Raw genomic sequence first — 13,168 nt, 5'->3', positions numbered from 1 at the left:
TGTTCGGGAGAGGACGGCTGATTTTGGTACACTGTGGGGGAAGGGCTAAAGATAATCTTGTCAAACATTCAACCTGCCATGGAAGTCAGGGTCAGGAGGCATGTAAGTATAAATTAAGGAAACTAAATCCTGTGAATATCCCTTGGATAAGCATAACACTGAAAAGGATAATCATTCTCCTATTAAGAACCACTAAGGTCTCCGCAAGAATCAGTGTCATCACATCAAAAGCAAGGATACATCCATCAGATTCTTTGGGACCAGGATTAAACCATGAAACCATGTAGCAGTGGCAAAAATCAATCGAAGCTAAAAATGAGACCATTAGCTTGTATACTAATCAAAATACTTATCTCTTTCCTCATTTACACTTTGAAAGGAAGATTAGCCTCTCTGTAATGAGTAAACTTCAAAAGTTTAGCAATACGTGAAGGGGGCTGGAAGGAGACACAAAGAAAAGAGCTACTTACTTAGCAGTCCTGTTAATATGAACAGAAGAGTGCAAGTGATTAATCTGAATATTTAAAGGATGAAACATTACTTGTATCCTAGTGGGCCATACTGATTATACAACTAGTGAAAAACAGAGTTAAAAACAGCCATTATTTTAGGACTTTGCAAGTAATATTCAATCCTTCAGAGAATATATCACTCCATTTTCAATCTATTAGATCTTTTGGATGGCATCTTATTTCCAAAGTTCTCTTTCTAGCCTGTTGGTCTTCTTGGTCCTCATAATATACATGTTGTCTCAGCATCTAACAGGAAACCTAAGATACAAACCTTTGCTATAGAAGCCAGAGACCTGTTTTTCCAACGCAAATTTAGAAAGATTTCACAAAATAGCTACCAAAAGCATGAGCTCTGGAGCCAGACTGCCTAGGTTCAAATTTCTTCCTTTCGATATGTTACCTTGAAGAAATTACTGTCCCTTAATGTGCTTTAGATTATAGTCTGTTGATTACCAAGGAATATCTAATGATAATGCTCTATTCAGTAACTAAAACATATCTCTCAGACCATTTGCTATTAATAATTGACCAATTTTGAAAAGTGGAAAATTTTTATAAACACTAATAATAAAGGAGAAAATAAAGCATGTTTGATGTGCCAGAAAATTACACTAGGGAATTTGAATGTCTTCTCTGAATACTGAAGCAAATTTAACTCCAAAAGGATATATTACTTGTATATCTGGGGTGCAATTAATTTAATACAAAAGCCTTAAAACAGTCATAACAGTTTTCTAAATTTTCCTATAAAATATAAAAATAATGCATTCAAAGATTTAGCTACAAAGATGTTTATCACAGTGTTTTTAAATATAATAGCAAAAATTAAAAGCAATCTAGATGGTCAGTGTTCAGTTGAATAAATTGTGGTGCATCCTTACAACTGAATGCAAAATAAGCCATCTAAAAAGATACTGTGGAACATGTTGAGCAAAAATGTTATGAAATATTGTATACTAAAAGATCCAAATTGGGATCCCTGGGTGGCGCAGCGGTTTGGCGCCTGCCTTTGGCCCAGGGCGCGATCCTGGAGACCCGGGATCGAATCCCACATCGGGCTCCCGGTGCATGGAGCCTGCTTCTCCCTCTGCCTGTGTCTCTGCCTCTCTCTCTCTCTCTCTCTGTGACTATCATAAATAAATAAAAATTAAAAAAAAAATAAAAAAAATAAAAGATCCAAATTTAGGGGCTGGTGGAAATTTATTTATGCAAAAAACAGACTATATATACAAAAGATGATAGCAGTGGTTATCTTTTGGTGGGATTGTGTGATTTTTTAAATATTTTTCTCTGTTTTTTTCTAAGGTTTGCAAATTTTCCCCAATGAAGGTATGTTATTTGGTAATCAAGTTAAAATAGTCCTAGGGAAAAAGTGTTTCTCAAACTTTGACATACATATGAATCAGCTAGGTAATTCTGTTAAAATGCAGATTCTGACTCAGTTTTGATAGGGCCTGAGAGTCTTCTTTTCTAACAGGCTTCGCAGTGATGCTAATGCTATTGGATTGGCAACAGACTTTGTGTAGCACATTACCTAGAATATATACTTAATCTTCCTTCTCTAACGATGTAGTATGTAGTATGTAGCCATGTAGTATGGCTATTCTTGTAAAACACAAGCAAATAAAAGCTACTCTTTATGTTATTACACTTGATATACTATTTGGGATTACTAAATAGCCCATGGAAACATTTTCTAATTTTAAATTATTTAATATCCCAATTGGTTGAATATAAGGTCTGCTGAGTATTCAAATTCTTATAAGCAATCACGATAAAAATACATAGATAACACTGAAGAGTTTAGTGCCTCTGGAATGTCGTATTTTCTAGGTTTCAGGTCAGCATTTTACTGATTTTGGTTAATGACCATAAGGCCTTTGAAATAAATTGCAAAGATCATAATAGAACAAATTAGAGAAAGCTTGTTAGTTTAAGACCATAGTGATATTTAATGGAAATCTAATAAAAAAAAAACTCAGTGTTTATTGAGAACTGTGCTGGCAATAGCAAAAATAAATGGAAAAATTTATGCCCGCTAGCAGTTCAAAGCCAAATAGCGGAGGTAGGTAACTTAAGGACTAATGTAATATAACTTTAAATCTATAAAATAAACCATAACTGAAGTGGACATAAGATGATAGGAGAATACAGGAAGCAATTATGAATTCTAATTGAATGAAAAACAGTAAAGGAATGCTTTGGTGATTTTGTTAGAGATAATATTTGAACAGAGTCTGAAAATACGAGCAGATCTCACCACTGGTAGAGGTAAGGAAAAGGAATCCCAGGTAGAAGAACCATCTTAAATTAGCACTATTATTGTAAAGGGAATCCAGTGTCTGACTAGATTTGCCATGGTCATGTAGTGACCAAAAGTCTTAGTTGTAATTACCTGCCCAGCTCAAATAGAAAATGTATAGTATCCAAAAAACCTCTCCTTTCAGTTGAATAAGCAAGTTAACTTTTATTATGCTTGTTAAAATTAAAATTCTTTAGGTGCTTTTAACAAAGATTGAATATATATTATGTTCCACTTTTAAAAACTAGATTAGCCCCCCCATTACTGTTCAAAATTCTGAATATATAATAGATTTCAAAAATCAGATCCATAGACTACCTTTGTAGACAGTATCTTACTATGTCTTTTAAGTAAATCCTAAATTTTCATATTTTCACATACTTTGTGTTATTTATTTTCTTATAATAAATATCTTTTCCTCCTTCTGAGTCTCTAGGCTCAATTCATTCTTTATATTCTTGAAGGTCTCATCTCCCCTTAATGTTAATTTCTTCTTACACTAAGTTCCCATAGTAACAGTACATATTTTTAAGTAACCATGTCATTATACCTTAAATATTATGTTCTTCATGTTTGCTCTTCCTACTCTTGTTTTTGAGGTTAAGTACTAGATCTTATTTTTCCCAGAGCTCATTTATAGACAATGATACAGTAAATTTTCAAAAAGCATTTACCAAATGAATAAAAATCGATTACCTCCAAGAAGCTTATAGAATAGCTGCTGATGGAAAATGTAGATAGAAGGATAATGTGGAAGGTCTTCTAGCTTAGAAGTTACAATGGCATAGATTCAGTGGCCTAAGAAATAAACATGAAAGGGGTACCTGGGTGGCTCAGTCACTTAAGCGTCTGACTCTTGAATTCATAGCTTGATCTCAAGGTCATGAGATTGAACCCAGCATTGAGCTCCATGCTCTCAGTATGGAGTCTGCTTGAGATTCTATCTCTCTTTCACTCTCTCTCTCTCCCTGTCCCTCCCTATCCCTCTCTAAAATAAATGAATAAATCTCTAAGAAAAAAAAAGAAATAAACGAAAGTGAATTGTCTTAAAGATTGTATGAGCTTCGGAAAGGTAAAACTGGCAGATAAAGTAATCTGATAAAACACATTAGCTATCTAATTCTATTTGAAGAAACCCATATATAAAATCACTTATTTGTTTAATATGATATTTAAATCTAAGATTCACTCATATGGATTTATATTGACCAGAAAACTAGCCTGCCAATTCATGGGAAAGGAGAATAAGAAAAGTGTTTGAAGGTATTCACCTATTCAATCCTTAAAATGTTGTTATTAGATATTCATTAAGTGTATAAAGTCCAATATTTAAAACATGAAAACTTCAATCCAGTTCAGCATTATAAATTCGATATACTATTTATGATCAAAGGATGATTTAAAAGCTAACCATAACACATTTGCTACAAAGAGAATTCAATGAATGTCAATACTCCCATTCATTCTAAGAACAAAAAGCAGAATTTCTCCATGTTTTTCTTTTGAACTTCATGTACTTATATGTGGATGGAATCAACTGTTAAATATTTATGTTATCAAACAGGAATTCCTGTTAGTAGTAAAAGACAAAACACAGTTAAGGCACCTGGAAACTACTATGTGGCTTTTATTCTGTATTTCTTCCTATATTTACTGTCATTAGAGAAGAAATTTTGATTAAAACTTGTTACATTTCATAAATGCCTAAATTGGCAATTAATTCTTACTCAATAGTTCACAAATCTAATTTTTAAAGTATTATATGTATTTTTCTGTGCTTAGTTGACTTCTTAAAATAGCACTTTTGGAACAAGCATACTCAGAGTGTTTATTATCAGGAGATAGTACATTCCTTTTTCTTGTCAAACAAGTCATACAAGTAGAATGCTTTAAGTAGCTTTGAAGAATGTGGTTTTCAGAAAAACTGCATATAGTCAAAACTCCTGCAACTCAATCTGTAAATGAGAATTTGTGTTTTCACCACAAAAATAAACCCTGGAATTCTGAAATGATAAGATTCCCGTTTCTGTTGTATCAGTGTTTTTTCTCCTCTGTAGCAACACATTCCACAGTAGAAAACTAAAGCTTGTGTGTACTATGCTCATCATTATGTAAATAAAATTATTGTGTCTATTCTGATATTTTGAGGATATGAAAGAGAAGAGGGTAGAAGAATACTTGATTAAAGAACATTCAGTTACTCTATTTCTTTTATTATGCCTATTTTTGCAGGGCTACAAGTCCTGCACCTAATTTTACTTGTGTTACAATTCTACTATTTATACTACTTTGTGACATCACAATAAAGAAAAATGTTAACAGCATTTTATCAAGTTTGTTTTTTTCTAAAAGAAATCATGCTCATGATGTTATCTTCGATTCTAGGTTTTGAAGTGTGTTTCAAAAAACATCACAGGCCCCATACATTTAAAAAATGGTGAGAGTATACTTCAAACATAACTTTTAATTACTACAAGCCTGTGATATTCATTCATTTGAGATACACTTACTAAACAAACACCCACTATTTGAAGCAGTAGGTACTAGTGAAACAGAAACTAATTCAGTACTGTCCTCATTCTTCATTGAATGCTTAATTAAAAGGTCTTCAAATTGCATGAAAAAGATTTCCAAAGGGACCTAGGAGAATGTAATTCAACAGAATAGGACAAGTAGAATGAATAACAAACTTCCGTTGTATGTTTAATTTTAATAATGTAGTATTATTGCCAATATTTAACAGTTCATTTACTTGAAGATAATTGAGATTCCTCACCTATCAACCTGCTAAACAGTAAGGATTAATTATTAATTACAATCAAATTATTCTGTAAGTAAGAAAAACTCTAATATATAGGTTCTTTACTGTCTCCTTTAAACAGCTCAAAGAAGATAAACAAATTCTGATGCAGTAAATAAATAATTCAAATAAGCTTTTATAGAACCATGAAGGAGTAAAGTTTGTAAACCATTCTTGGTTTATCTATTTAAACTTAGTTTTAAACTGCTATGGAATATATAAACAGAAAAAGGCAAAATCTAGTGCTATTTGATTATCAAACTCACCAAAAAGGGCAAAGGTACCAAGGGTAATTCTATTGTTCCTTTAATCACAATGACAAAAATACCTTGGGGAGGGTCCAAGGTGAGATGTGGAATGGAGGCACTGGTATTGTTTACGCGTGAAATTTATCTATTAAGTGCATGTCACCAAAAATGGTTACATATCACTATTTTAGCAAAGCAGCAAGTCCAAACATTTTAACATGCCTGGAAAGAATGTGATGTATGCATAAACAACTTTTTCCTCTTCTAACTGGAATTATAAATAACATAAAATTATAAAAGTTTTTGATATTTATAATGTCATAAATATAAGATTTCACATAGAATAGTTATACTATACCATCATAATCGAAATCCTGCTTGTAAAACTGAAGTAACTTTTACACAGGCATTTAAAAATAAATAATGGTAAACAGAACTTTAATTATAAATTCAAGAGTCTTCTCTTTTAAATCTTAAGGCTTATAAAATCCAAAATTAAAAAAAAACTAAAAAATAATTCTAAAATTTAGGCTTTTCACTTTTATAGAAGAACAAAAACAAACAAAAAAACAGTAACATACACTAGAAATAAAGAATTCTATAGAAAATTTCCTACTTGTATGTGACTAATGGTCACATATAAAACAAAACAATGAACTACACAATTCAGTTCAACTTATAATCAAGTTTCTGTGAAATTTTGCAACTTCATCCTGCAAAATGTCCTTGTGCAAATCATATAAGACAAACACTGTTCTTTATGTTTGATTCTAAAACTCCAATTAGTATTTTAGCCTCTAGTCAAAATGTATCATTAAAAAAAAAAAAAAAACTTACTTGATCTGTCCCATAAAGCAGTATGTTCAGAGAAATGAAGGCTGTCATTTTCCAGAGTTGTTTTCTGATCATGTGAAGTACCTTTAGAATGTCTATGAAATAATCGGCTAGCAAAACCTTCCAATTTCTGAAGAGCAGTTGTACCTGTATACTGGTTACAGGATAGTTCTTTATAAGCTGCCATTCATGTGCATTTACACTTTACTTAAAGTAACTGAAAATATTTCCAGAAGGAGCTCAACAAGTTCTTACACAGAAGCTAAGAGCTATGCATTTGTCAAACTTCCTGTTTGCAGGGTATTCAAACCACTACTGCTGTTCTGTTTCCTGTTAATATAAAACAGTACATTACTGAGCCTTTCTTAGCAAACTCTTCATCTCAGCTAGAGATGGGGATTTTAAAGACTTGCAATATCAGCCTAAAAGGTTTTATGCTTATGAGTGTTTAATATTAATATATAGGCTAATGAGAACATTAAAGATAAGACTTTATATATACATAGACTAAGAAAAAACTTTCTAAAAAAGAAAACTAGTTAAACATGTATTACAACCTTATGCAAACAATTCAAGGCCAAGCCACTCTCCAAATATAATATTTTAAAAAGGCTGTGTTTTTTTGCAGGAGACTAACTGACACACAGATTTTGTGAATTCTATTAAGCAGTTAACTTTTCTGAAAATTTGTATAAAATAGATATTAAAGTTCTCACAAAAAAACTTTATAACATGTTTTAACTGAGAAAAATCTGAACTAGCACTTAAAAAAAGAACTGAATGTTGCTAACTCATTGACTTAAGTCGAATATATACAGGAACTACAAAAATGTGAGTACTATGTGAACAGTATGAGAGTACTGCTTATCAAACAGAGTCTGCTGACAAGTGCTTATCAGCAGTATATTTAAAGACATTCTAAAATATGAAAAAAGGAACAAAATATGAGATTTATAATTATATAAAATCAGCCACAGCAAGACATTTCAACTGAGAAAAAAAATTCCTTCTACTTTACTAAAACATGTTAATTTTTAAACTTAACACTGAGTACTACTGCTTCCCTGATCCCTAACTTTAGGTTTGACTTAGAAACAACTCTGATTAAAAGTAAATAAAACTTGTCACTGTCCATTTGCAGGAAAAAAAAGCAACCTGTGATATTTAATGATGATTTTGAGTATTTGCCTTTTTAACACTAATTAAAGGATGAGAAATCTATATGCTTTTTTTCTTGGGAGGGAGAGAAGGATCTACCTAAAAATATCTTAATCCAGATTTCCTGCCAACAGCTTGACAAATAGAATAGAAACAATAATAATAAATAGAATAAATCGGAACAAAAATATAATCAATTTAGGACAACACACACAATTGAGGAATGAATTTTGCCAAGTAACAGCTCATATGTGTACATTTTATTTTGTGTAATAAAATTAGTATCAATGTAACAAAATAGGCAACAGTATAATATTAAGCTTTTAAAATTTGTAGCTTTCTGTGTAAATGTGTGTGTAAGAATAATTTTTTATTAACATCTGACAGTGTTACACAAAACAAACACTGAACAAGTGTCTGCAGTCTTTAATAAACCTCTATAGATCATGGAAGGACTAAAGGGGCAGAAGTCGATGAAATTCCTTAATTCTCTGTTATGCTGTCTTGGGAGAAATTCTATTTATCCTTAAGGCTCACTCCAACTGTCACCTCTTTACTGAATTTTCCCATATATTTCCTAGAAAATAAATTGCTCTCTCCCTTTTCTTTCTTCTTTTTCTTTTCTTTTCTTTTCTTTTCTTTTCTTTTCTTTTCTTTTCTTTTCTTTTCCTTTTTCTTTTCTTTTCTTTTCTTTTTTCTTTTCTTTTTCTTTTCTTTTCTTTTCCCTTCCTTCGTTCCTTCCTTCCTTCCTTTTCTTTTTAAACTTTCTTTCTTTTTTAAATTTTATTTATTTATTCACAAGAGACACAGGCAGAGGGAGAAAGGCTCCATGCAAGGGAGCCTGATGTGGGACTCCATCCTGGGTCTCCAGGATCATGCCCTGGGCTGAAGGTGGCACTAAACCACTGAGCCACCTGGGCTGCCCCAACTCTCTCCTTTTTCCACTGATTTTAAACTTTTGTGTTAAAACTTGCTGTTTATATATTTATGTCTCAAACTGAGTTGCTTGAATTCATAAATGTAATGCATGTAATACATACTCAAATATGTTGAAGCATTCATTTTCAACAAATTAAAGGTCTAAGTAAAATCAAATAACATGAAAATGTTTTAATTTTATGTATGCAATATCACTGAAACTTTTTCTCTATATTCAGCTACTAAATTTTGTTCATTCTTTGGGTTTCATTTTTATATTGTGCAAATGTGAATTTCTAAGATAATTTATTGTTTTCCCTGCTTCCAGTCCTTTCTTTCATTCATTTCTGACACTTTAACCTTCCCCAAATATTACACTCATGGTATCCCCTTACCAAATGCATTAACTAACCCTAACATTTCAGCTTCACTATATTCATTTTTAACATGTTTAACCAGGCATATTCAACATTGCTCAAGTTTAGTACAGGTATTCCAGATTCCTAACGCTAGCACTAAGATTAATTTATTTAAAACAATGCATAAGGCTTACAGCAAAGTAAGTATAGAAGGAGGAGGAACAGGAGGAAGTAAGCCTCACTAGGTGAGTGAAAACCCTACATTTGAAACCTGGACCTTTAAAAAAAAAAAACAAAAAAAACTGTCTCCATTTGTTACCAAGTCCTTAAGTAGTCTCTTTGGTCTGCAGAGCAATGTTCCTATATATGGTAATGTGACCAGGAAGTTGTTGCTATGGAAGTACTTAGGCAATTTGATTATTATTAAAAAGAAGAACTCTACTGGCATCTACTGCTAGAAGGAAACAACTGCAGCTTTAACTAAAACTGAATTCCATCCTTCATAACTGAAATTAATCTTAAGAAGTATATTGCTTGTTATTCGTCCTGATGGTATTTCCAGAACTTTAATTTGTACTAAGATGTCTAGCCCTGTATTCCAAATTTTATGTAATAGCATATTTTATAATCTAGTAATTTAATTAATGTATGATAATAAAACCAGAGTAATCAACCTTGAGGTTATCAAGTCCTTAATATTCATTCTGCTTTAATTTTTGAAATTATAACAATTTGCAGAGTTGAATCGCCTTTGATTACCATAAGATACTACAAAATATTGTTTTTCCCCTCATATTTAGTAATACTGATGAAACCTTATATTTGCCAATTAGTTTATAACATATAAATTGGGAGATTCCCACTGGCTCATTAGATGTTTGTAAATGTAGGCAGGACAGGTGTTATTATCTCTACTTTAAGATGAGAAAATAAATTTATAAACATTAAGCGACTTACCCAAAGTCACTTAACTATTCTGGTTCCTAGATCCAAGCTCCTTACTGAGCAACAACAGTGATTAACAAAGGAAAGTAAAGATTTTTTCAAATGCAGTATTTTTTGAATAAGGATGGGAAAGTGGGAATAAAAGAATAGTAACAAGGTGGCATTAGTTCTTGGATATACTGTTCAGAGTCTAAGAATCTGCCATTAGAATGTTTCCATTCAGATGGTTGGTCAACTTATAGCCATGTGACTTCATTGTCTAATTTTAGGTTCACAATCATGCTGAGGCCAAGAATAACTGTGTACTTTAGAATTTCAAGGTTAAAGAAAACATAAAAGCATATTTGATACATAAAGGATGTATTTGTTCCATGTAGAGGGCAAATAATATGACCATGATCTCTGGTATTCAAATAAAGGTTTTAGGGTAATGGTTTTGCCTTTCACAAAATGTTTTAAATGGGTTCATGTCTCTTATAAATGGATTTATATCTCTTATAAATGGATTCAACCTTTTAAGATTGGCTTCTTTCATTTAGTACAGTGTAACAAAGGAGGCTCATCTTTGTTGTGTTTTAAGTTCACTCATTTTTCATTGCTGAATAGTATACCATTGCATGGATTTACCAGAATTTACATATCCATTCACAATGGAATTGCCTTTGGACCTTGTCATAAATCAATTAATAATATTTGTCTGAGTCTATTCTGAACTCTATCCTGTTCCACTGATTTGTGTGTGTGTCAGTGTTTTCATCAATATCGTACTGTGTTGGTTACTATAGGTTTCTAGTAAGTCTTAAATCTGATAGTGTAAATCTTCCAACATTTTCTTCTTTTTAATTGTTTTAACTATTAAAGTTCCTTAACTTTTCCATATGTATTTTAAGACTGTCTGTGTCTACAAAAATAGTCTGGCTGGGACTTTATTAAGATTGTGTTTACTGAAAGAAATGACATCTCAATATACAGAGTCTTTCAATCCATGATCATAGTGTATCTCTTCATTTACCTGAATCTTTGATTTCTTTCATCAGTGTTTTATACTCTTGAGCATAAGGATCCTACACATATTTTGTTAAGAGTCACACCCATATATTTTTAAATTGGAGTTATTGTAAATGGCACTTTAAAAATATTTACAATTGTTCACTGCTAGTATACAGAAGTAGGACTTATTTATAAATTTAACCTTGTATATTACAACCTTGCTAATAAGCACATTTATCAGTTTTAGGAGGTTTTTTTGGGGGGAGAGGGAGATTTCTTAGGATTTTCTATGTAAGCAATCATGTCATTTTTGAAAAAGATAGTTTTTTTTTTTTTTAGATAGTTTATTTCTAGGACTTTCAGTAATAATGTTGAACAAGAGTATCAAGATGGACATCCTTGTCCTATTCCCAATCTTAGAGAGCAAGCATTTAGTTTTTCATCATTTAGTATGTGTCAGCTGTGGACATTTTTTGCAATTGCCCCGTATCAAGATAAGGAATTTCCTTTGTATTCCTAGTTAGCTGGGTATTTTTCTTTTTATATTAGAGGGATATTGAATTTTATCTAATGCTTTTACAGCATCTATTGTTATGATTATATGGTTTTACTTCTTTAGTCTGCTAATATGATAGATTACAGTTACTGATTAATTTTCAAATTTTTTTTTTTTTTTAATTTTCAAATATTAAACCAGTCTTGAATCCCCAGGAAAAATACCTCTTGGTCTTATTGTATTATACTATTCTTTTTATATATTGCTGGATTCACTTTACTGATACTTTTTAAGGATTTTGTATATGTTTATAAAGATACTATTTTCAAATTTTCTTTTCATTACTATTTTTGAATGATTTTGATACCAGGTTTAGGATGACCTCATAAAATGTGTTGAGAGATACTCTGTCTTCTATTTTCCCAGAGAGCCTGCAGAGAAGTGGTATCATTTTTTTCCTTATACATTTGGTGAATTTGTCAGGAAAACTATCTGGGCCAGGAATTCTTTTTTGAAAGGCTAGAAATACCAATTTGATTTCATCAATAGATATGGTACTATTTAGTTATCTATTTCATCTCCAGTGAATAAAGGTGGTTTGTTTTTCACAAAATGACTATTTCAACTAAGTTGTCAAATTGGTTATTAGTTATTTCTAATCTCTCCTTGTAACCCTTTTAATGTCTGTGGCATCTGTAGTTATATCCTCTCTTTCGTTTCTGAAAGTGGTAATTTGCCTTCTTTCCTTTTTTGGTAAATCTGGCTAAAGGAGTCTACTTATTTTTTAACAGAACCACCTCTTATTTTATTGATTTTCTCTATCTTTCTGTTTTCAATTTTACTGATTCCACCTCTTTTTTTTCTCTTTACTTTTTGGGGGTTTATTTTGCTTTTTCTAATTTCATAATGTGAAAACTTAGTTATATTAAGATTTTCTACTTTTCTACTATAGGAACTCAACTCTATATATTTCCCTCTGAACAATGATTTAAGTGTATCTCACAAATTTTAACATACTGTATTTTCATTCTCATTCCATTAAAAATATTTTCTAATTTCCTTTAAGACTTTATCTTTGACCAAGATTATTTAGAAGTGTATCATTTAAATTTCCAAGTATTTGAGAATTTTCCCTGATATCTTTGGTTATTGATTTCTTTTCTAAAGATTTCATTTATTTATTTATTTTAGAGAGCTAGTGTGCAAGTGGCAGTAGGACCAGAGGGGAAGAGAGAGGGAGAGAATCTCAAGCTGACTCCATGAAGAGCGTGGAGCCTGATGCAAGGCCAGATCTCACATCCCAGAGATTATGAACTGAGCTGAAACCAACAGTTGGAGGCTTAGCCGACTGAGCCACCCAGGCACTCCTGTTTCTGATTTTTAATAAATTATTTCATGGTCAGAGAACATGATTTTTAATTCTTTTAAACTTTTTAAGTGTTGTCTTAAATGGTCTTTGACAGTGAACGTTCCAGAAAGATTTGAAAAGAGTGTTTTCTATAGTTGTTAAGTATATGATAAATATCAATTAGACCGATTTGACTGATGGTGTTCCAATCTTCTATATTTCAAAGTTTTGGTTTAATTGTTCTATAGATTACTGAGA

The 13,168-nt window shown here is 31.6% G+C and overlaps 1 protein-coding gene across 4 annotated transcripts in view; it reads right to left on the bottom strand.

The window, feature by feature from the left end:
• PRKACB (protein kinase cAMP-activated catalytic subunit beta) overlaps positions 1 to 13,168 on the bottom strand; it is a 113,970-nt gene that overhangs the window by 55,318 nt on the left and 45,484 nt on the right. The window contains exon 1 of one of the 4 annotated variants that reach the window (XM_072834245.1): positions 6,700 to 11,038. The exons of 1 other annotated variant lie outside the window; for it this stretch is intronic. In XM_072834245.1, the coding sequence (XP_072690346.1) occupies positions 6,700 to 6,883 (184 nt within the window). In that variant the 5' untranslated portion in view covers positions 6,884 to 11,038. Of the gene's footprint in view, positions 1 to 3,510; positions 3,674 to 5,880; positions 5,982 to 6,699; positions 11,039 to 13,168 lie in introns of those variants that run through there. 2 more of the 4 variants (XM_072834255.1, XM_072834254.1) reach the window with 2 other exon arrangements.

Source organism: Canis lupus, chromosome 8 (genome assembly GCF_048164855.1).
Source record: "Canis lupus baileyi chromosome 8, mCanLup2.hap1, whole genome shotgun sequence".
NCBI classification, from domain to species: domain Eukaryota; kingdom Metazoa; phylum Chordata; class Mammalia; order Carnivora; family Canidae; genus Canis; species Canis lupus.
This window is presented reverse-complemented; position numbering and strand designations above follow the sequence as displayed.